Source organism: Athene cunicularia (genome assembly GCF_003259725.1).
Source record: "Athene cunicularia isolate RWA chromosome 11 unlocalized genomic scaffold, athCun1 chr11_part1, whole genome shotgun sequence".
In the NCBI taxonomy this organism is placed as follows: Eukaryota; Metazoa; Chordata; class Aves; order Strigiformes; family Strigidae; genus Athene; species Athene cunicularia.
Window position 1 is genome coordinate 7847569 of NW_020799113.1, and position 23202 is coordinate 7870770.

General features: G+C 41.4%; 1 protein-coding gene across 1 annotated transcript in view; it reads left to right on the forward strand.

Moving 5' to 3' along the window:
- WTIP (WT1 interacting protein) overlaps positions 1–20616 on the forward strand; it is an 85682-nt gene extending 65066 nt beyond the window's left edge. The window contains exons 5-9 of the mRNA XM_026856945.1: positions 7581–7643; positions 10398–10528; positions 11625–11676; positions 13514–13582; positions 16377–20616. Coding sequence (XP_026712746.1) covers positions 7581–7643; positions 10398–10528; positions 11625–11676; positions 13514–13582; positions 16377–16529 — 468 coding nt within the window. The 3' untranslated portion in view covers positions 16530–20616. The remainder of the gene's footprint in view (positions 1–7580; positions 7644–10397; positions 10529–11624; positions 11677–13513; positions 13583–16376) is intronic.
- The last annotated feature ends 2586 nt before the right edge of the window (positions 20617–23202 follow it).

Genomic DNA, 23202 nt, shown 5'->3' on the forward strand with positions numbered 1-23202 from the left:
ACAAATGGAAATGGTCATTCTGTCATGGGGGAAAAGGGATAGGGTATTGGTGGAGGACTAGCTGGGTGATTGGCAGTTCATGAGAGCAGGGCTTGCACCTCCAACTCCTGACGCACCAAACACAAGACCTTACCCTAATTTGGGCCCCTGGATATGACTGCAGTGTAAATATTAATACTAACGAGGCTGTTCTTGCTTTCTGTGCATGCTGTTTTCCAAGGCAGGCAGTGTGGGAAATGGTCTGTCCCATTTGCTGGGGCCCTAAGAAGATAGTTTTTATTTAGTGTAATGGAAGCTGGTGTCAGCTGGAGTCAGAGGTTTGATTTTCCATCTCGCTGAGTATAAATGTTTGGAGATCCCCCTTGGGAGGTGAGCACTGGGACTAGAGCATTAGTCAGAAAGCCCATTGCTGCTAAATGAGACTCAGAAAAAATAGATTTGATTGAAAAGGTGAATGATTAAAGTTGCAGCTCATGCCATTTCATATCTAATGGGAATGACAAAGCAAATGCAGTTCTAGAGAACTGTGAGGATGTTCTGTTTAGGAGTCTTGCTTTTAAAATACATACTTCAGTCAGAGAACAGACAGACATGGGTGTTTATTGATAAGTTTAACAGAATGATGGCATCAAAGCTTGGAAAGGGATTTGCTGCAATGTTCCTGATGTGCAGAAGTGTAAAGAAATCTGTGAGCATTTTCAAGGTGCTGGTGGCTCTAGGCTAGAACAGGAGGTGCTTTCGAGTTCCAGAGGCATCATGAATGCCCAGCATTGCTGTACTCCCAAATACTGTCACTGAAAACAAAGGCAAACAGATTATAGCGTGTTACTGTAATTGGCTCATGAGGGAGTGAAGTTCATGTTGTTACTTGTGTGTGTGCCTCGCTCCAGCCCCTCCCTGCCAAAAAATTTTGAATACTTTCCTCCCTTAGTTTTTCCTAAGTTTGTAGTATGCCAGTGGTCCTGGTTTTATTTTATAAACAAATTTGACAGTAGCAATGATTAATTGGGGTATTTGGAATTGAAGTGTTGCATCAAACCTACAGATGAGCTTCAAATTAAAATTTCAAAATATCTAGGGATAGTCAAATATTGATTGGCCTCTGCACTTTGACTTGAATGTAGATCAGCATGAAGAGCGTGTAGAGCTGGCAGTTTGGGTTCACCTGTCATTGCAACACACTTCTGTAGTGCTGTATCCCCTATCAAGAAGTTACAAGTCCATTGAAGCTGATGGCAGACGTCACATTGACTTCAGGGGGGGGGTCTGGATTTTCTCCCAGGAACCCATCCCAGAGGACAGGTTTTTAAAGCTAGGGCCCATATAAAAATGTTGGCACCAGGGCTGAGAAACTGAGGGTTAGTGCTGCGAACACTGCATGGCATGCCAAACTGCAGGTATGCAAACTGAAGAAAACTGGTGTTTTGAAACAGGACACAAACTGGAGTCCACAAAAATCCTTCAAGTACCCAGGTGATGATGTAGATAAACATAATGTGATGAAATGCCAGTGTGTAAGGTTCTATTCACTAAAAGGATGCTCAACATTTCCTGAACTGGGTTACAGATTGTTAAATGGGTCACAGAAATCACTCTCTGGGCCATGAAAAAATAGACAAGGCAAGACAAAGATGGGGTTTTTTCTGAGGTGTATCACTATGGACTAGCTTTTGCAACTATCCCGTACTTTACATTTGCTGGTGGAATGTTTTGAAGAGCTTGTTGCAAATTCCAGTTGGTTTCATGCCAGATAGTCACTCCCCTATTTCCTCTTGAGATGGTGATCCAAAAAGATTATCCAATTTTTCTTAATATTACATTGAAAACTAAATTACAATAACTGAAGCACACTTAAAAGAACTAGAGCTCTTTCTAATTATGTGTGACTCCTGCCAAACACTTGTAAGCAGACAGCATTAATTTTTTTCTATGAGAGAGTTAGGAAAAAAACATGTGAGAAAGTGGTGTGTTTCCTCTTCTGTAGTAAACGTTGGTATTAAATGCTGTTATGTTTTGAATTGAAATCTTTCAACAACTGTTTTGAATAACATTCAGATATTTTTTCCAGGAAGATACATTCTAATGTAGACAGTTTCTTTCGCAGTGTACATAATAGAGGGTAGCAGTGACAGTAAAATAACCCCCAGCAAGAGTATAGCGCTGTGCGATATGAAGTGCTGTATAACGTGAATCAAGTTAATAGATTCTGGGCTATAAGATAGAATGCAGACTTAAAGTTGTTGCTTCAGGCTTTTTACTTGATCCTTGTCACTGTGCAAAGCTACCACAGGAGTTTGTTTAAGGAAGATTTAGGTAAGAAAATCATTACTGGTTCTTAATTAATGAGACAGAAAGTAGCTTTGGTGAGTTCTCGCATATGGGTCTCTGTAGGCTCTCTAGGAAGTAAATGGCTATTCCCTTCTCAGCAGCTATAAAATGCCTGACTGCTAATGCAGAGTTAGCTACCCGCTGAAGTCCTGATTTTTTGGCAGAGTTTTGTGTGTAGCCAGACCAACTGTTAAGTCTGTGCAGAACACGAAGTCCCTTCTTGCCCTACCCATGTCCTTGAAACATGACAAAGTAGAAACTCAGAAGCAAGAAGATAAGCTGCTGCAGTAGCGTTTCCTCACTGGCAGCAAGACAGGGAGAAGCCACAGGATATAGGAAAGGTTTCAGTGAGATGAAGAGTAAATTTCTGGACTATTTTCCTGCAGTTTAATCTCTGCCACCTGCCATGGGCCTCTGTATCTTTGTTCTTGAGAAGGCCCTGGTTTGTTCAGTTCAGTTTAATCACTGCATTTAAATATGTGTGTAAAAAAAAAACCAAACAAAAAACACAAAAAAACACCAAAACCTAACAACAACAAAACCCTATCTGCATGAAACCAAATTTGATATTTTCTCCCTCTCTTAACGTGATCCCGTGAATTTCTTGCATTGTTGTGTCCCGTGTACTGAGGGTCCCATGCAGAGAGCAAACAATAAAGCAGCGAGAAGACAGATGCTCTGCTAATGGGAAACCAAGGAGAAGAGAGTCTGTGAGGGATTACAGGCAGCCTGGGGTTGGAATACATTATTAGCATAGCACCCAATTCAGAAATTAGTTTTCAGAATTAAATGCCTGAAGCATTTTGGCAAAAACTCCCGATCATCCCTCTCAAAAGCCCTTAAAGCATAAAAGAGTAGGAATCTCAAGCACGTTCAGTGACTTCGCAGTGCTGTAACAGGGAATTGTAGTTTTTACGGCTTCATACCATTACCGGGGCAGCAACTGCCACACCTACTGAAATGTAACCCACTTGATCTGCTTGCACAAACCTTTAGCAGGTTTTGAACATCCTCATCAAAGAAGAAAATGGGCCTGAATGAGATTCCAGGGTCTGTTTCCAGGAGGAAGGTTTTGTTTTGTTGAGTGCATAACAGCAGGGAAGTGCATCAGCCTCTCCTTGGGCACGGTTAGGCATGCGGAGGAGAAGCGACATGTCTTTTCAAAGATCTGACATTGCCTAAGGTAGAAACTTTGGGTCCTGAAGCCTTTTTCAGGCATGCTATTTTCTGAATGTTTTTCTTTTTAAAATCATGATGAGAACATCAAACTTTAAAAGACCCGGTGTAGACAACCAGGATTGGTTACAGCACTGAGGGCAGACAGGAGAAATTGTTTCTCATAGTACTTGGTGGGATTATCCTCCATGCATAATTGTTCATTATATGCTCAAAATTCATTGTTAATTTCTTTTGGATATATTGCACATTAGACAGAAGAGTTATAAACCCCAAGATTATCACAGGAGGACACTAACAGGCCTAAATATTCAGGACAGAAGGGGACTTGTTTTCCTCTTACATTGAAACAAAGACTCTTGGACAGAATCATTAGAGATTTTTTTTTGCCTGTTTGATAATCAAAGTATATGGGACAGCAAACAAAAGAAAAGTTCAGCCAGGCAAATCTTCTACTTTATTTTTACTCTTTGTTTCTAACATAATTAACATATTTCTCAAGGTTTATTTAGTTTCCCAGAGTCTTATTTTATATAAGTATCGTTGGGGAGCTTGATTACAAACTCTTGATTCATGCACATAAAGTGAGATTTTATTATCCTGGGAGAGAAGTCAAGGACAAGGTAAATACAGGAGAAGAGTTGGGACCAAACTAAGAAATCTGGAAAAATAATATGCCCGCTCTTCAACATGCACTTGTTTTCTTTGCTCCTGGTAACTAGTATCTTATTTCTAAGTCACAGAAGTGAGAGTAAAGGGTAACACTTCATTTTCAGCTTTGAATTTCAGAGCTGTTCTTTTTATAACAACTTCTTTCAATGTTTTTATATATGTTTAATAAGCATCTATAATGAATGTTGGGGAAAGTTCAAAATCATGCTTATTTGTCCGGGGTACAGACTGTCTGTAGACTTACGAACATTTCTGTCTAGTTGAGATTGGCCTGTATTTACATCATCTTACTGGTCTGCCAACAAATTATTATTTTTTTAAAAAACCTGGCACATGCAAACCCCTTACAGAGTAAGACTAGAAATGAGCCCAGTACTTACATCCTGAATGAAATTGTGTATATAAAATACCATGTGTACAGAAGCATAGCTGTGATTTGGCTTCTCCATTGGGGTCTTGCATATCAGCCTCTTATTATTTCACTGTTTCAGCTCAATCTGTTTTTCACGTCCCCAGATTGTGAGGGAGGGCTGGTGTGCACACAAAAGCTCTTTTCCCTCCTCTGTGTCAGTCTTAAAAGAGGCTACAAGTCTGTAGAACATAATCTCCTCTTCTTTTGCAGTTACCTAGTTCACAAGCTCTGGGGGACCAGTGGTTCTTTCACCCAGCCATGCTGGAAACTCACCACTGGGGAGGCTCCTGGGTGTGGTGAGAGATAATAAAGACGCCATTCTGCCTTACATGCAGTCTGGAGCAAGTCAAAACTTCTCTCTCATTGCACACACAAGATTTGTGAAGGTTAATAATAATCAAGTGCTTCAAAGACAGAGGTTGCCAATTTTAATTAGTATTTTAAGGCTTCGTTTGTAAACTCTTGCTTCTAAAATTGAAAACTTAGCACAACAGTCCTGTTTGAACTCTCCAAATTAAGAACAAGCACTGCAAAGCAGAAGTTGACAGGTGAGCTACAAAAATGTAGAGAAAGTAATTTATTGTTTACCTTTAAACAGCAGTGTCCACAGTACTACCATCATGTAGAAAATGGTGCTGCTGGGATCCAAGGCTGTTATTCCTTTCCAGTCCAAATAGATTTAAAGCACAAGTAGAGCTGTATCCAAAATCCTAATCTCTCTGAATCAGGTCTCCAGTTTGCCTGGGATCGATACTGTGATCAGAAAAGAGAATAGTGTAGTGGTAAAGGACAGCTCCTCAAGCCCATGAAATATTTCATCACTGCTATTAGACTTACTGTCATTTTGCAAAACCTTCTTAATTGGGTAATCCAGTTCTGGATGTGTTTGACAAATAACAATTCTCTTGTTAAAAACAAATCATGATTTTAATTTAACAGGGTTAGTCATATAAAGAGTGATTTTTGTGTCAGCAAAACCTTTCTTTCTGGCAAGCAGTGTAATTTATGACAATCTAGTTAGCAATAAATGACATTAATCTGACCACTAGGCCATTCTGTTATTGGGCAATAATGTTCCCTTGTAATCAATAGCTGGGTAAATGCTCCTTTGCATTCCTTATCAAATGACAGCCATATGGTACTGGTAAATTCATTCCAGCAGGATTTTAGAATTAGCTGGGCTTGCACTATTGTTAATCCTCTGCTGTCTGTGCCACTAGGACCTACCCACCTGTTTCCAGTAACCCTCAAGTTCACAACCTCAGGAAATAGTCTAGCTGGATGGTTACTCAGATGCAATACAGCCAAGAAGCATCTCAAGCAGTAAGGCCTTTTTTTCTGCATCAATAAAAAGAAGAAAAAACCCAGTATTTTGCAGAAATAGCCAGTTAAGACTGCCCACCTCTGTATTTGTTTCTCAACACCTTGGTCTCTTTTGATGAAATTTCAGAGTTTCTCAGGATTTCATGAGCTGCTAGTGTGTAGTGAATTTGGAGCTGTGACAAGCTGCCATACCATCAGTTACTGACTTCCTGGGCCCATCAATGTGTCTCAAGACCTTTTCCTTCATAATCACTTCGTTGCATAGCAACAATATTTTTGTCTCCAACCTATTGATCTGAAATAACATGTAATCCACTCACACCGATAAAAAGGAAAACATATGGCAGCTCTAGGCTGGGACCCACTGGCTTTTGAAGTGAGGAGACAGTTAATCCCCACTAAATCAAGGCGAGGAGTGGAGCAAGCTGTAAGCTCTGTTGGGCTGAGCCTCTGAGGATGCATTAGATGCCTTAACCGATTAACCTGTGCTCTGGGAGAAGAGTCCAGTTTACACTCATCCTCCCCGTTCCTTGTTTTTTATCTTGTGCAGCTAAAGTACAGTTCAGGTGAGCTCTGCTACAACCTTAATTGCAGAAACCAGCACTGCTGTGCAATACCATACAAATAACTGGGCTCCCCTTCCCTCTGGCAGGAAAGAGTGCACACGCAGCACTTTGCTTATATGGGACTGCAGTGGGTGAGGGTAAAGTTCAGTCACTGCAAATACTAGTTTCAGAATTACATGGCTGGAGTTCTCCGGGCAAATGCCTCTTGCCTGTAAGGGTAGTTGTTTGGTAGGTCAGTCATCTTGGCCTGATAACCTTGATATTTTTTATGTACCTCTAAACATAAGGCTAAAGACAGGTTTTGGCATCTGAAACAGTATCCACTTTGGGGATGCAAGTACAAAGTAAGGTCAAAAACACTTGGGCAGGGAACACAGAGCTTTGGTCCCCAGCGGGCAAAGTATCTCTCCGCTGTCATGCCCCAGGCACTGAACCCGAGAGGATTGTGCTGCCAGGCCTGCCCAGCCTTCCTGTTTTTCTCCTCAGGCTGGAGCCCGGGCTGACAGCTGGTGTGTGTATCATCTTTCTGAGGAAGCCTACTGTTGCCCACATTGTGCAGAGAGCCCAAGCTGCTTCGACTGGACTTTTAGATTCTTCCATGGATAAAAAGCTTGGTATCCATGAAGCACCGAAATCCTCCTTGGGCCTGTCCTCATTTTTCTAGCCTGCATATAGCACTGAGTGAAATGTAGGTCTAAAATCTGAGGTCAGTAAGCATGTGGTCACTAATCTGAGCAGGAAGTAAATCTTACGGTGTTTACTTCCCCAACAACAACCCCCAAAAGAGTGAATTCAAGCTAATTGTAGCTCACCAAGCGCAAACTCACCAAATAGGCTTCAAGAATAAAAATCAAACTTAAAATAGTATTGTTACATTGGAGATCTCAATGGAAATCTTGCAGTAGATTGTGAGGCCAAGCTGGTATCTGAGCATGCTGCAAGAGCAGAGCGAAGGCTTCCACGTCACTGTCTCCCAAACCTCTTCTGTAGTTTGCGATCATATACAGCACAGGCTGGAAAATAGCACAGCATTCACTTAAAAGGTATTTCTGCAGCTAGAGGAATGGCTACTAATAATCCTTTCTTTTCTGTCATTTGAACAGTATTCAGGTTTTCAGCAAACAGCGGACAAGTGCTTTGTTTGTGGACACCTCATAATGGAAATGGTAAGAGACCTAAATTCCTAACTGCGGGGTAGCTTGCTTTTCACATGCTTTAGGTAGCATGTTGTGAGACATTGTGCTTTTCCCCTAGTCAGACTATCATTGTCTTCACTGCTGTTAAGGTAATTTTCAAAACAGAGGCAGTAAATAAACAAAAATATTAAAATTAAGTACAGTAAGTAGGGCTTCTTTTCTACCTGAGATCATGGGAGGCTGTTACTCTGCCACATGCCAGGTTTTTTTTTAAAAAAAAAAAAAAGATAAATAGGATTTTAATGCTAAAGGAGGAAACCGCAGCACAGCTTTGTCTGAGAACATGGTAAAGGAAAATAGGCTGTGCTCTGTAAGACAGTAGAATCACAAGAGCTCTGTGAAGTGGATGGAATCTGGGCTAGAGAGGGACATTATCAGTAGTCTTGAGGCTTGTTGCCTGCTCTGCGACTTGCTTTATTTACCTTCTGCCACTTGCTTCACATCAGTTAAAATGCATTATCGCTGTTGGGATTTGTAGGGAGCCAGCAGAGTTACTTTTATAATAAAAATATCAAAGGGCTATGGGTTGGGCCAGATACTGCTGGCGCTGTTTCACTGAGTGAAAGTAGGAAGAATTTAATCTGTTTTTCCTAAGCAGGAATTCCCAAACAAAATGAAGTGGCTTGCACGTTGAAGAAGTGCAGATTGTGTAGTAGATCTATTTTCCTTGTTTTAAAATGTGTATTAACCTCAATATGCCTAATAGAAGTAGCTATTGCGTTGCAAACTGAGGTTCAGTAGAAGCTGGAATGGAGACTTCATTAATGAGGATTCTGGCTTATATCCTGGCACCACTGGTTGGACAAGGATATTGTTCGTTTTAGCCCAAGAGCAAATTTCTAGAGTTGTGTCATGCTGGGAGGGGGTGGGGGTATCCTGACTTGCATGCTTTGAGCTGGCCCTTAATTGCAGAATCCCAGGCACCAGTCCATAATATCTCCTTGGTGGAGCTCAGTAGCTGGAAGCTTGGCAGGTGCTTGTCTGCCTTTCTCTCATCAGCAAGTGTGTTCTGACAAAAGGAAACAGCTCCAGGAATTAAGCAGTCTTCTTTGGCTAATTCCTCCGTGTTCCTCCCTGGGAGCGCACATACAAGGGTTGTGCCTCGCCACCAGTGGTGCCCGCGCACAGCTGAGGAGCAGAGCGCTGAAGCTGTTCAGGGCTGGAAGTGCAGCTGAGTGAGGGGTTGCCCTGTGCAAGGGGGTGTCTGCACAGCCACACCAGGCCGACTGCGTGTGTCACCCTGCACAGCCACACCAGGCCGACTGCGTGTGTCGCCCTGCACAGCCACACCAGGCCGACTGCGTGTGTCACCCTGCACAGCCACACCACGCTGACAGTGTGTGTCACCCTGCACAGCCACACCAGGCCGACTGCGTGTGTCGCCCTGCACAGCCACACCAGGCCGACTGCGTGTGTCGCCCTGCACAGCCACACCAGGCCGACTGCGTGTGTCACCCTGCACAGCCACACCAGGCTGACTGCGTGGGTCACCCTGCACAGCCACACCACGCTGACAGTGTGTGTCACCCTGCACAGCCACACCAGGCTGACTGCGTGTGTTGTGTAGCTGCCTAGACAGCCACACATGCACGGAGATGAGTAGTTTCTGGCCAGGAACAGGACTGCAAACCAGATGGGGTCTGATGCCACTTACTGAACGGAGAGCTATAGGGCTTCATTAGCAGGGGAAAAAAAGGTTAATTAAATTGACTTTGTTCATTCTTCCCAGGTGCCACTTCTTATTTCCTGTTGATTTGATCTTTATTCATAGAATCATCTACAGGACCATGAGCACTTGGCCTGCGGAGATTTGTCATCTCCAGCTTATTAACAGCTCCAAGCTGAGCCCTGCTGATAGCAGATACTTTTTGAAATCACCTTCCAAAGGTGTTTCTCATACCTGAAATGTACGCAATTGGTGCTATGTAACCTGTTGAGAGCTGCCTGAAGGTGGTACTATGGCTCACTCTTCCCAAAGGCTTGTTGGTGGGTTTGGCTGCCCGCTCCTTGATGTCCCAGTGCAACGCTGAGTGTTACATACAAGGATGCCGGGAGGGCGGGGATCAGCTCTGTAGCAATATAGCTGAGTCTGTGTCAGGTTGTGAAACGTTTAAAACGCAGTAGCGGAAGGTCAGCATGGGAAAAGCCTGGGCAGATGGATGGATCTGTATCCAAACACATGGATACAGGTGGAATTTTAACAGAAACCAGTGGGCCCCTATGACTGAGTGATAACTTGTCGGTAACTGTGGTGGATGAGAATCTTTAATTAACAAAGGGACACCTATTTATTTGCTTGTTTTGTTATTTTACTTTTTGAGTAATGACTGCTTTGGATTCTGTTTGTTAGAGCCTGTTAAGTTTTGTGAATTAACGCTGTATCCCAGTAACTTGTATTTGGCTGCAACAGATTTTCCAAGAAATGGCCTCTGAAGCTGTTTTTAATTTCTGTTGGCAGTATTGGCCCTGCAGAGCTAAGGCTTATGGGCGTTAGCCTGATTTTCACAGTTCTTCCTCTTTATTTGGAGCCTACTGAAACCCACTGAAACAAGCAAGTTGATTGTTTTAAAAGGCCCCTTGCTGACAGATCTGCAGAGTGGTAATTTCATCCTGAAGCACTTTTCTCACTGTCATTATTAAGAATCAGATACAGCAGTATGGGGGGGACGGGACACGGGCCTCATGTAATCATGCATCCACTTATTTTGCTGTTTGCCTCTTAAGATCTTACAGGCCCTTGGAAAGTCCTACCATCCTGGCTGCTTCCGCTGCGTGGTGTGTAATGAGTGCTTGGATGGAGTCCCTTTCACTGTCGATGTGGAAAACAATATTTACTGTGTCAAAGACTACCATACGTAAGTGTGCAAATTGATTGTGTGCTTGGAAAAATTATAGTAGTTAAATTATTGATACAGTTATAAGCCTTGTAGCAGATAAAAAGGGTCATTCCTATTTGCTTAGATGTCCCTGAAGTGCTGCTCTCGCTTGTTGCATTTGTAAAGTATTTTAAAGTTGCATTAAAAGGTCACTTCATGGGCCCACTGTGGTATACAGTGGCCAGGTGAGGTTGAAAATCAAGTTGTGTCAGAGGATGTACTTTTCTGGTGGCCATATCTCTACATCTTTCAGGGCTTTCAATATTAATTAGATCAGGATAATTCTGCAAGTAACAGTAGGTTCTGCTGGCTGTTTCTAAGAGTCAAAGTTCCGGTAATGCGTGACACTGGTGCACGTAAGTTAGGTTAACCTAGGCTGGATAGTAGACATGTCATTTGGCAGCTAGTGGATTTTAGCCTCGCCTGACAAAAAGCTTTGTGGTTTAAGTGATTGCTTTTGGATTCCTTTCTGCTCCTGCTCAAAGGCAACATGAACACTCTTAGCTTCAGTCAACCAATAACTCAGCTTATCCATCACAGTAAAACACTCTGAACTCAAACCTGTTAGTACCAAGCTGACCATGTTACAAGGATAGAGTGGATGTTGGCCCAGTGATTGTTGTAAAATGCAGCTGTGGATAATAAGAGCAGTTGATGTATTTGGTTTAAGTAGATCCTAGCCAAGATCAGCTCCTCTCCTACTTAGTAGGTTATATCTTCCTGACATCAGATAGTGATAGTCCCCAAGGTGGGAGCTGCTTTGCAGTCAAAGCGGTGAGTCTCTGGAAGAATTTGAATGACTTTATGAGTAAAGGAAGGTAAGAGAAAGAGCATATGTGGGAAAAGGGCTGGATTCACTGTGCCTAGAGGTCAGAAAGATGTAAGTAATAAAGCTGGGATAAATCTGCCTTTTCCAAATCTCCTTTTCCCTGAATATCAGCAAACAGTTAGAGGTGTTTCAAATCCTGTGGATCTACATTTTGCTAAAAACAAGGCATGGTTAGAATACCTCTCTTGGTTCTACTTTTTTTAAAAGCTTTAAATGTGATGTGAACACTTTCTTCTTGCACCCTAGGGTTTTTGCACCAAAATGCGCTTCCTGTAACCAGCCGATCCTACCAGCACAGGTACATGTTAACATGCACTGACTCTTTAGAGAAAGCAGTTGTTGGCATATGAACACTTTTTAAAAACACATTAGCTGTGTTTTCTCCCTCTTCCAGAATCTATACGATGTCAGATACTAAATTAAACACAGTTCAGCAATAATGTCACTCCCAAACATTCCCAGAGGTTGTAATAATCATACTACTTATGCAGCATAGTACTTTGTATCTTTAGGGTGCTTTCCAGGTCTTAATTATGCTGTTATAAATCTCATTTAATTGAAAGCCCTGACTGGGGCTCCAAGAACAACCCAATAAGTAAAGCCCTGTTTATTTTTAGAATCTCCCATTAGCTCAAGTAGTAATTTTCCTTGTCTGCTATGTTTGCATTTCTGATGTGGATCTGTTAAGATGCCCAAACTTGTAAAGACATCTGAGGGTTACCCTGACCCTGTGAAGAGGCCACACAGTCTGTCCTCCTGGGGTGGCAATGAAGTGAAAGTGCGTAAAGGGGTGGAAAAGCCAGCAGTCGGCTAAAAGGGAAGCCAGGTGAATGACCTGCTTGCAACCTCAGCCTGTCCTGACAGTATAGTTAGCATGACAAGACTTCTACATTAAGACATGCCTTTTCTGCCTGCCTGCAGTGGTGCTCCCTCATACTCTGGTGGGTGCAGGACCCTCTAAGTAAGTTCCCATTGCTGAGGTCACTGACCAGCTTATTTGTAAAGCAAGGGCCTCAGTGCCTCCCTCCTTTTCCTCTTGTCATGGTTATAGAGCCAGAGTTTGCATCCTGTATCCTGCTGTGCCCCAGTAAAGCCTGTGGCTAGAGCCTCTAAGCATGCCCACCTCCATCACTCTGCACCTTACCCTCATTTGTCATCGTTATTTCTGTTAAATGACCAGCTCTCGCATAATTAAAAACCTTATAAAGGCTGGGCCTGAACAGCTTGTCCTGGTGATGGGATGTGAGAAAACCCCTATGTAAATTTTGCTGCATTGTCCTACAAAATTACTTTTTTAAAAAAGAAAGAAAGAAAAAAGAAAAGCAGTCCTACTGCTGACTCATCTCATGGCTAGCAGGAGGGACTACACGTTCTTTCCCATGGAGGTATCTTAGGTTAGTTCAAGTCTAGCAGTGTAGCAGTGCAGGTACTAACATGCCCACAGCTTCTCAGACATAGTGTACGTCATATCTGATGCTCTAACCACACCTGGAACTGGAAACAATGCAAGGCAACAAATTTAATGAGCTCTGTCTTCAGAGGCTTCAGCATGGATCAGAGAAAGAGTGTGTGAGGTTACAAGAAGGGTATGGGCTGCTCTGGAGGGCCTGAGGCTCAGCCAGGAATTACACAACACCCTCATGCTGAGGTTTTGGCCTGGGCACATAATTACCTGCCGGACTGGTATGTAATTCCTTATGGGGTACATACAGTGACATGTGCATGTGCAAAATAGCTGTGCAGCAGATGGTTTGAGGGGACTACAAGTTCTGGAAAACTCAGGCCAGGATGTCTACAAGAAAAAGTAACCCAAGCAAGTAAGTCATTTAGATCCTGGGTGCCCTTGGAAAATTATTTTATTTGAAGACTAATTTGTCCCTTGAGGATGAAGTGTTGGCTACACTTGCCCAATGACCTCTACAGCTTAGTTATGTCAGACATCCAGACTGCTGCTAAACAGCACAACCAGTGGTGCAGTGCTGAGTACAACCAGGGGACAAGACCCTCAGTGGTCACAGAGCTCAGCTCTCAGGAGTAAGAGGGGATGCCCCAGGGCAACAGCTTGGGCACTGAAAGAAGATTGAGAAAACGCCACTTACAAGCTCACTCTTACATTCTCTCTGCTTCCCCAACAGGGCTCTGAGGAGACCATTCGAGTGGTGTCAATGGACAAAGACTACCATGTGGAGTGCTATCACTGCGAGGTAAGCATCAGGTGCCTCTGCCAGCCTGCCCCACGGCAAGGCTTTGCTAATAACCAGCAGCCTCTTGGTAGGTGCCCGACTCGCACCCCGGGGTGCACTTGCTGGCTCTTGCGTGCCTGGGCAGGTTGGGCTCTGCCCCACAGCTCCTGGAGGGAGGCAAGGGCAGTGCTAGCTGGGATGCAAGTGGTGCTGCCATCTCCAGTATCAAATTAGTTTCTTTTTTTAACCCCCAGTATATTAACTTCAGAAGCTGGGTTTGGTTGATTAGGTTGAATTTTCTCAATACTTCCAGATGGGGAGAGATCAAAGAGTAGGTGCCAGTTCTCTTTTTCCTGGATCTCTGGATTGGCCGTGCATGGCTCTGATCTGAGGAGACTTGAGTTCACATGGCCTGTGCAGGGAGGGACCCTTGCTCCTCCACTGGACAGCTTTTCTAGGGGATCTGTGTTTTTTCCATGCTGAATGAATATTGATTCTTTACTAGAAAAGAGACAGGGGTACCACTGACTTTCTGTCCCTTTTGGGGAGTAGTTTCTTTTTTTTGTGCTGAACCTTTAAACATTTATTGGGGCAGATCAAGTTGTGGGATTAGTGCTTTTGCTTTGAAGAAGAGAGCTTGAGTTCAGTTCTAGCTCTGCATCCAGGAGCACAAGGAAGGAAACAAACTCTTTCATTTGGGATCAGCCTAAAACTTCGCATTTGTTTTAAATTTGACGAACTGATATAACATGCAAATATCCACACAGATCCTAACTGCTACCTAACTGTCTTAGCAGCAGAGGCAAAATACAGCAATACTATCTTCCATGTACTTTTGCACAAAAAGGTTTTTACAAAGGCACTTCCAGTTGAGAGAGAAAATAACAAAACTCAGGTCATCTTGCAATGTATATGAACTTAAATGTAAGGAAGACCCCGTCCACTCAGCTGTTGCCTTCCAACAAGATACCTGATATGCCATCCTTTTCCATTAATTTTTAAAGATAAATTGGCACAGGAAATCACAGCATTTCGGAGAGCTGTACTTCCCTCCTCCTTCTTCCCCCATCTATTGCTTTGTGCAGGCTTCACCTAAGATGACAGCTCCCTCCCCTTCTCTCACAGGCTATTGACTTTATATTAGAATGTCCCAATGGGGGTTTATTTTCAGTTCTGTTCATTATTCATTTCCCCATTCTCCTTCCAGTTTGAGGCAAATCAAGCTGCCTCCACATCTGCCCAGAATGGCAGAGTGCATTTATGTACAGAAATGAGGGGGTTAGTTACGTGGCAAGAGGGGTAGGTTACTGCCTAATGGTCTTAAATTGGGCTCTGAAACTGTACACACTGCGTTGCTGCTCTCTCCAAATACTGCTGAAAAAGTTAGTGTTGGTATTTTGAGGTATTTGCATGGAGACTTTTGCAAAGGCTGTGACGACTCACACGGTCACTTCTGAAACGCTGGTAATGTCATCATCACCTGGTGGCCATGCAGAGTCAGTAGTCAGTTTGCAAACTTTGCTGCTTTTTTGTATCATCTCTTTCCTGTGCAACCACTTAACTTCTGCTGAGAAGTTGAAGCTGGTTTACAGATCAGTAGACCCCCACTCTAAAACCGAAATCCACTGAGAAGGCAGGCTTTCTCATTGCAGAAAAGAGATACAGTTTTGGAGAGGGAAAAAGGTATGAACACTTGGCACATCTGTAGGGCATCTGAAATGGTTATGTTCGAATGAGGAACTGAATTTTAAATCTTACATAAAGGACTATAAAGTTATTATATGTTATATAATAACACACGGAAAACTACCTTGGCAGAAACTCTGGTTAAAGCCTCCCTAAACTAACGCTCAGTTTTAAAGCTTACTTCAAAACCCAGTTTTCATTCTTACTTCAGCACTGTAAAATTTGAGGATTTTAACTTGAGCTATGAAACCTGAAGAATTGTATTCGGTGTCCAACTAAAAAAAACCTTTTCATCCGTTTTCAATACTAAAATGACCTATATTCCCAACTTTTTCAATTCTTTTTTTCCCTTTCTAAGTGCACAAATACATACTCAGAATCTCTGGTATGTCAGGACTGGTCACAGTAACAATTTCTAAGTATTTAACATACTTGAAACATCAAATCCAAGCACAAAACTGTCATGGCTTTAAAACATCCTCAATTATAATGATGACAACTGCAAACCAAGATTTCCTCTATTGCAGTGTGCATAATAGTCAGCAGGCGGGATCATCACTCTGTTCTTCCACTGTTGTTCACCCCCGTTGTCCCTGTAGTTGTGTGCTGGCCCCAGAGGTACTAACGTATTTCCACTAAAGACGGACCATTAGCCTTGAAGTCTTTAATTTTTTTAACTCCAAGTAAAAGAAAGTGTAGCCCTGCTTCAGCAGTAACATGTCTCATCTCTCCCTCCAGCCCACTCCTTTCATTCTCCACTTATGCTCCCCCATTTCTTGCTCACTGCCGCATTGCAGAATTAGCTCCTCCTCTGTTCTAACCTCTTCCAGGTTGTATGTGTCAGGGTCAGTCCTTGGCATGTTTTTGTCTGATTTGTATCAACATTTATTAGATGAAGAAGAGACCAGAATGGGAAAACTATGGAGAAAAAAATGCTGGGTACTCTTATAGACTGTCTGGTTGGATTTCAGCGATGTCATTTTACTTATGTGAGATAGTCAGGGTCCACCTACCAAAAACTCATGAGTCATTGGAGGCATGGGAAGGAGCTCTCAGGGTTATATGGATCAGTATTGTTGTAAGATGACCTACCTGAATCACTAATCTGGGATGTGCATGTTTTTTCTAGGATTGTGGCTTGCAGCTCAATGACGAGGAAGGCCATCGTTGTTACCCATTAGAGGGCCACTTGCTCTGCCACAGCTGTCATATCAGGCGCCTTAATATTAAACTGCCATCACATCCACCTCCGAGCTATCCAATGCATGTCACAGAACTCTGAAAGACATTTCCTATACCAACAAGCCGTTTGAAAGAGAAGACAAAAATCTAAAAATACTTTCCTGTTCCTTTAAAGATGAGATTCCAGTAATAACCATCTAAACCAGCTATTTATTTTTTAAATCAGAGGTGAGGGGTCCTTTTCTGATCTTGTACATACGCATTCTTTTATCTAGACATTTTCACTGAGACACCGTCTACTTGAACAAATAATTCACCACTAAACTATAACTGTAAGTGACAGCATTTCTAAAAACAGTGGTACAAAGGGCTGTTCTGCACTCCTTACTTGCTTTCCCTCAGTGGAAATTTCACCCAAGTAAGGAGTGTAGAATTACTTTTCAAAAGTTAGCACCTTATCATATTGCAGCAAACATGATAAGATAAACGCTAGCATTTTAGCTAGTTTTGTTGAATTCTGGTCTTAGAGAATACAGTCTGACATTTTTTAAAACTTAGATTCCCAGAAGTGTAGTGAATAGGAGGCAAACAAGTGTTTTTAGCAAGGACAGCTTTCAGCATGGGTTAGATAATGGCATTCTGTGAAGAAGTGTCAGGCCAGCTTTCCATCCTACAAGGTTCCACAGTCATCCAAAGACTATTTAGCTTGTTAAAGAAATATGGTTAGCATCTCATATAAAAATGCCATTACAGAGGAGTATATCCAAAAGATTGGAACATGCCCATAACAATTGAAGAAAGTCACATAATTGTCATGAAAGTCGTAACAATTGAAGAAAGTTACAGACCTCTGTAATTGCTTGCCATGTACACACATAGCCATGGTTTCAAAATGTGTTCATATCAACTTGATGATTTGGCACTTAGTAAAGAATTCATCTTTTAAACCTATTTTTTTGTTTAATAGGGTTAGCAGCCCCTTTCTATGCAAAGGTACACTTGTCTATACTACTTGTTTTATACAAGACTTCATTTGTTACCAACTGCTTTGATTGTATGTTGATCCATTATTAAAAAAAAAAAAAGAGGGGGACAGTGGTTTTTGTATTATCTTTTCAGCTTTGTGTTCTTTTCTAGATGTACTTTTGAACTGATTATGGTGATTGTCTACATTGGAAAACAAAGTACAGTTTAGCAGAAATAATTTAGAGAGTCAGACCATTGAAACGTTGGTATTTTATAACAAGTATTAGATGTACATAGAATGTACACACTTTCATATTTTGCATAAGCTTTTACAGTAACCTCAGAGCTCTGGGGAAATACATGTCTTCCATATAGGAAGTTAGATGAATCTTTTTTATGGTTTGTTTTCTACCATGTGTTGATGATTTACATGCAAATCACACATCTGTATGTTTAAAAAATTCCTTGCATTCTCATGAGAATTGATCCAGCCTTCCTGAATTTATATTTTAAGTAAATCCATCATTGCTGTCTTTAACTGTATCCAAAATTACAATAAAATTAAATTCTTCTCCTCCAGAGGAAGTGGAAATACCAGACCAGGTTCTCTACATGTGTAAATTGGGACATTTTCATGCCAGTTCTCAACACATTGAGAATCTGACCAATCCATTCAGAAATGATCCCATGTTAAATTCAGCACACAGACTGATGAAATGACTTATTTGGCAACACCATTGCAGTTTAGTTTCTTATGCTCCACTGACTTTTTGAAAGCCATTTGTGGTGCTCTTGAAAAGTACAAAGAGCATCCAATGGACACTAATTCCTAAGTGGAATAATTAACTCCCTTAACAGAACTTTTTGATAGTCTGGAATTTCCTTATGGGGGAAGGGTGGGTGGCAGGAAAAATTCCTGTGAACTACTTTTTTTTTCTGTTAGTATGGAACAAAAGGTATGTTTCCTGAACTTCTGCCAAACTTCCATTGCCCTAGATTAACCTGCCCTACTGAATACTCGTTGGCAAGTCAGATGCTCCTTTAAAAAGTAATTTTCTAATTAATATATATCAGTTTATAATTAACATATTTAATTTGATAGCCATGTTTTGAAAGAATTAGTGCCCCATTTCTGCAGTGTGACCTAAGAGTACTGGCCTGCAAAAGAGAGGACATTGGGTGCATGCACACTTTTTCTCCATTTGTAAACATTACCTCAATGTCCATAGGCACCAGCCCAGCCTCAGAAGGAAGCGGAAGTACATGTGCCTCTTGCCCAAACAGCAAATGCTAGAAAAGGGAAAAAAAAGTTGTCCTAAATTGTATTGTATGACTAGGCAAATTCCTTAAGATTATTACAAACATGGAAGATATCAGAGCTGCAGGATAAACTTTTAGCATCAGCTGCAATGTAATACTTTTTCCATTTAAGGAAGCTGCTTTGGACCACATTTAGCTTTGAGGCATTTTTACTTGCTTGTCTTTACGATATGTATTAAGGAACACAAATTAAGAAAACAGTCATTAATACACACAGAGAAGGTTTAGGTCTGTTCCCATGAGCAAATCATCCCATAACAGTACTCACTGTACTGGAAAAATGCTTTGCTCTACCAGTATAGAAGCAAAACCTCCTAAATCAGAGTGGTCAGAGATGGAGGTGACTTACTCTGGCATTCAGCCCAGTCTTCTGCCACTACCTTCCTTCTTGCTTTGCCTCCTTCAGTGGCAAGTTTAAGCTTCCACTCCAATATACTTTCCAAGGGACAGCACACTATCTAACATGTACATACCATATCATACCTTTTCTTCTTTTCTGAAAACAATCATACTGTAGAACAGAATAATATTTAATTTCATTTCACACGTTAATTTGTCAGTCTCTCTTAATTCTATTCAGTTCCAATGTGTTAAGTATCATCATGATAAAAATATCAAAAGGTAATATTTCATTATAGAATAAGCAATTTGTTTAAAACCAGAAAGCAGCAGTTGTTCCAGTATTTTCTAGACAGGTGCATTCCATTACTGTATAATGAAGTACAGCTTTGCTTTTCCGACATTTAATATAAAAACTGGAGCTAGAGTGAAATTTGCCTTTTTTTTCCTTTTTTCCAATCAAAGAGAAAAATAAAAACAAATTAAAATAATGATGTGCTGTACTCTTTAGTGCTAGTGACAGTTTCTCCACATTTTACCTCCTGTCTGGGGAATTACATAAATGAGTTTCTTTTAATGATTTTCTTAAGGAGTATTCTTACATTAAATCAGTTCAACACAGATGTAAACTTACTAGAGTTCATTTTATGATGGGATTGTTCTTCAGAAGCCTTTGCTGTACTTTCAGAATATTTCCATAAAGTTGAAACAATAACAACTTGTCCTCATTTGCATCGGGACTACACCTTTCCATTTCGGTAAGGAATCTGACAAAGTCCCTGCAGCACAAAGCTGTTGTAGGTGAGTCAGAGTCCCCCCTGCACTAGAGGATGCATTCCAAAGAAAGGACCAAAATAGTAATTAGGAAACAAAACAAAAGAATGCACTTAGATAATTGAGCTTTCAAAGAGGGTTTGTTTGGGTTTCTTTCATTTTCCTTTCACTTGTGTGCACGTGTGTGTGTGTATATATATATATATATATATATATTTTGTAAGGTGGAGCTTCAAAAGGAAAACATGGTTAGAGGAGCTCTTTAAGACCAGAAATTCCAGAGTAGTTAAGTAAACCAAAGCTCTAAAGGAGACAAAAGCTGCTTTCTTGTGTTTCAAGAAAAGTTTAAAAGTTTGTGATTCATCCTGTAACTAATGCCGTAACTAGAGTATATAATTTGACTTAAATTAAGTTTTCATTTGAGAAATATTTTCGTTTTCTTTAAAAGAATATAGTTTTCTTCCAAGAACTTGGACCAACGTTGATTTTTATTTTGTAGGAAGTATATAAATTCCCAGTTTGTATATCATGTAACTAGTTTACATGCTGAAAATATACATTAGTTTAACTATTTTTGTATATATATCCTTGTAAAACCTTTCAATGTGCTTCTGTCTTTTAGTCTTTAGAATTACTTGTGGTTTTGTGTTTCAGTGTTTGATTCCCTTGATTGTTGAAGAAAAAAATTGGGAAATGTAGATTTATTTATCTAAAGAAGAAGCTACTTGCTATCATCCTAAGTTATTTAATATTAAAGTCAGAAGTTTCATTTAACCTTAGATGCTATAATCTGCTTTTTTCAATAAAGACATTTTGTAGTTATCTTTGATTTTGTAGTTTCTTGCATATAAGTATTTTTAATTTTTTTAATCTAGGTGGGCACTAAAACAATTTTCAAGAGACCCTTGTATTGCCTACAGAAATGCCTAACTGATGTTAATTGATTGCAGCTGCATTCATGAAAGATTTTGGTCCTCCAGTGCAAGTGTTACTAATTAAGGCCTAAAATATGCCCACAGCTAACATTTTGCAGCTGCACTTAGGAAAGAATTTAGCCACTCTGGCCACTTTAATTAAGCTTTAACCAGTCTGGCTAGTTCACATGTAGGACAGTCAGTATGGAGGGACACTCGCTTTTCAAGACTCACACTATTTTTTGTAGTGTTCCAGAAGAGGAGTACTTGCCCGGGCTATGAACTTGCATAGATTTAAGCACTCAGACCTTGATGTGGGGAATTTTCTCAATTTTCTTGCCAAGTCACAGTAGTTCAGAAACCATGGCCAGAGCTCTGATAGGATTGAAAAGATGCTTTTTTAATATGTTTTACCTTTCTGAAGCTCTTTGCCACCTTCTTGTCTCTAGCTTCGTGTCACAGATGGGAGCTTGGTCACATTTACCTTCTGCACACAGCGGTCTTGCAAGAGCAGCTATGTCTGTCAGGCAAAAGGTTCATCAGTGCTAGTATCTTGACTCCAACCATGGCCAAAAGCAAGTGCTTGGGGAAAGAATACAAGAACTCATTTCTTCCTGGTTTCCTTATATTCAGTGGGTTTCCTTTCCATTAAGCTTGTCAGTCTACCATCCTTGTGGATGCTTTTTCCTCCAGTGACTCACAGAAGCCAAATATTCACAAGCTGCTACTTCTGTGTGATGCTCCCCCTCTCCTCCAAAGAGGCCTATTCTGCAGCCCTGCAAAGTACAAATGACTTCACATTTGGAAATGAAGCTTACTGGTGGTTGTCACACAATGGCTATTTTGGCAAATTTTTTCTTTTATACAGTCAGAATGGAAAGAGATACAAATGTCACAGTTGTTTTACGGATGCAGTCTGCGCTTCTGTGCCTTGAAACAGATGTACCACACTTCTATAGGGCCTTCACATACATGCTATTTTCTCACTCATTATTTTTAAAAATTCATTCTAAGTAAGCAATTCATGCCCTTCTTGAAGAAAAAAAAAAATAGAAGAGGCACGAAGACTGGCCAACTCAGAGCATTTTAACAGTGCCTGACACAAATGTAGTCAATAAAACCTAGGACATATTCTTAATGCAGCAAGAATTTATATCAACCCATAACCAGCCTGGTTGAAAAGAACAGAGCACATACATACTTACTTAAAAATATTAACTGCCCCTCATGGGCCTCCTTGCAGGAAACACATACTGGAAAATGAATATACATTCACTGCAGGAAGGGTGTGAGTCAGGACCCAGCTCCCAGAGGGGAACACCACAGAAGTCTACAGTGTTGTAGGACTCCTTGGCACAGACTCCGAGCCACAGGGCAGTGTGTAACTGGAAGCTGTTGCATGACACATAGTTGTTAAGTCTAGCATGCAGATTATTTGCTAGCCCTTCTCTTCAGGTGACTAGCCACCCCCAGGTCTGCATCCTTCACCTGGCAGCTATTGACTAGAAGGAGGATTTTTCAGAGTCATCCCAGGGCTGAACACTGGACTAGTGCTGGGAACCATACATGAAATAAGCTGGTGAGGCTGCCTTCACCTCACATCCCTGTTAATCAGCTTTTAGTCTCCCTTATTCATAGACTCATTGAAAAAGTGCGGTTGGACAAGTCTTCAAGAGGTCATCTAGTGCAACACCCTACCGCCAACACACATACGCAAAGCAAAATATATATGTGTGTGTGTGTGTGTTTGTGTCTATATAATAGCGCCTTAGATGTATGTAATACCCTAAACATTCCCTTGGGTGTGTCATTGGGGGAAGCTGGAATTGCAGTCTCAGTCCTACTGCTACAGGATTTCTTAATCAGCCCAGTCTGACAGGTAGTAACAAAGCTGCTCAGTGTTCACATCTGGCCTTGCACATTTCTTTCCAAGACACCAGCTGGCTTACGCCTTTAACTGATGCTCCTGCCTTTACCGTCACACAGGCTAAAAGGGAAAAAGGTGGCAGAGATTAGCAAATGTAGAATGGCAAAGAACCAGGGCCCTGCTGCAATCAACGCAAACAACTTCAGTTTGCAAACACTTTGCGTTGGCATGGCTTTTTGCAGAGGAACACCTGTCGATTTTTTTGTTTTGTTTTTCTAAAACACCCTCATTTCACACTGGAACATGGCAGCAGACACCTTTACTTGCAAAATCTGTTTAAAAGCAAAGGACTAGTGTGCAACTGCAGTCACTCATCCATGAACTCGGACCTCATAACGCAGTTTAGGGCAACAGCAGCCTGCAGGCTTCTTCCTGCTTGCTGCCCCACTTGCAGGGCTATGATTTCATGCACTCTTAAAAAGCACTGAATGTAGCCGAATTTGCCAAGACTGTGATCCCAGTTGGTGCTACAACCTCATGCCTGGGGTTGACTTACAACTACTAAGCAAGGTCTGGAAATAGCAAACAAGAAC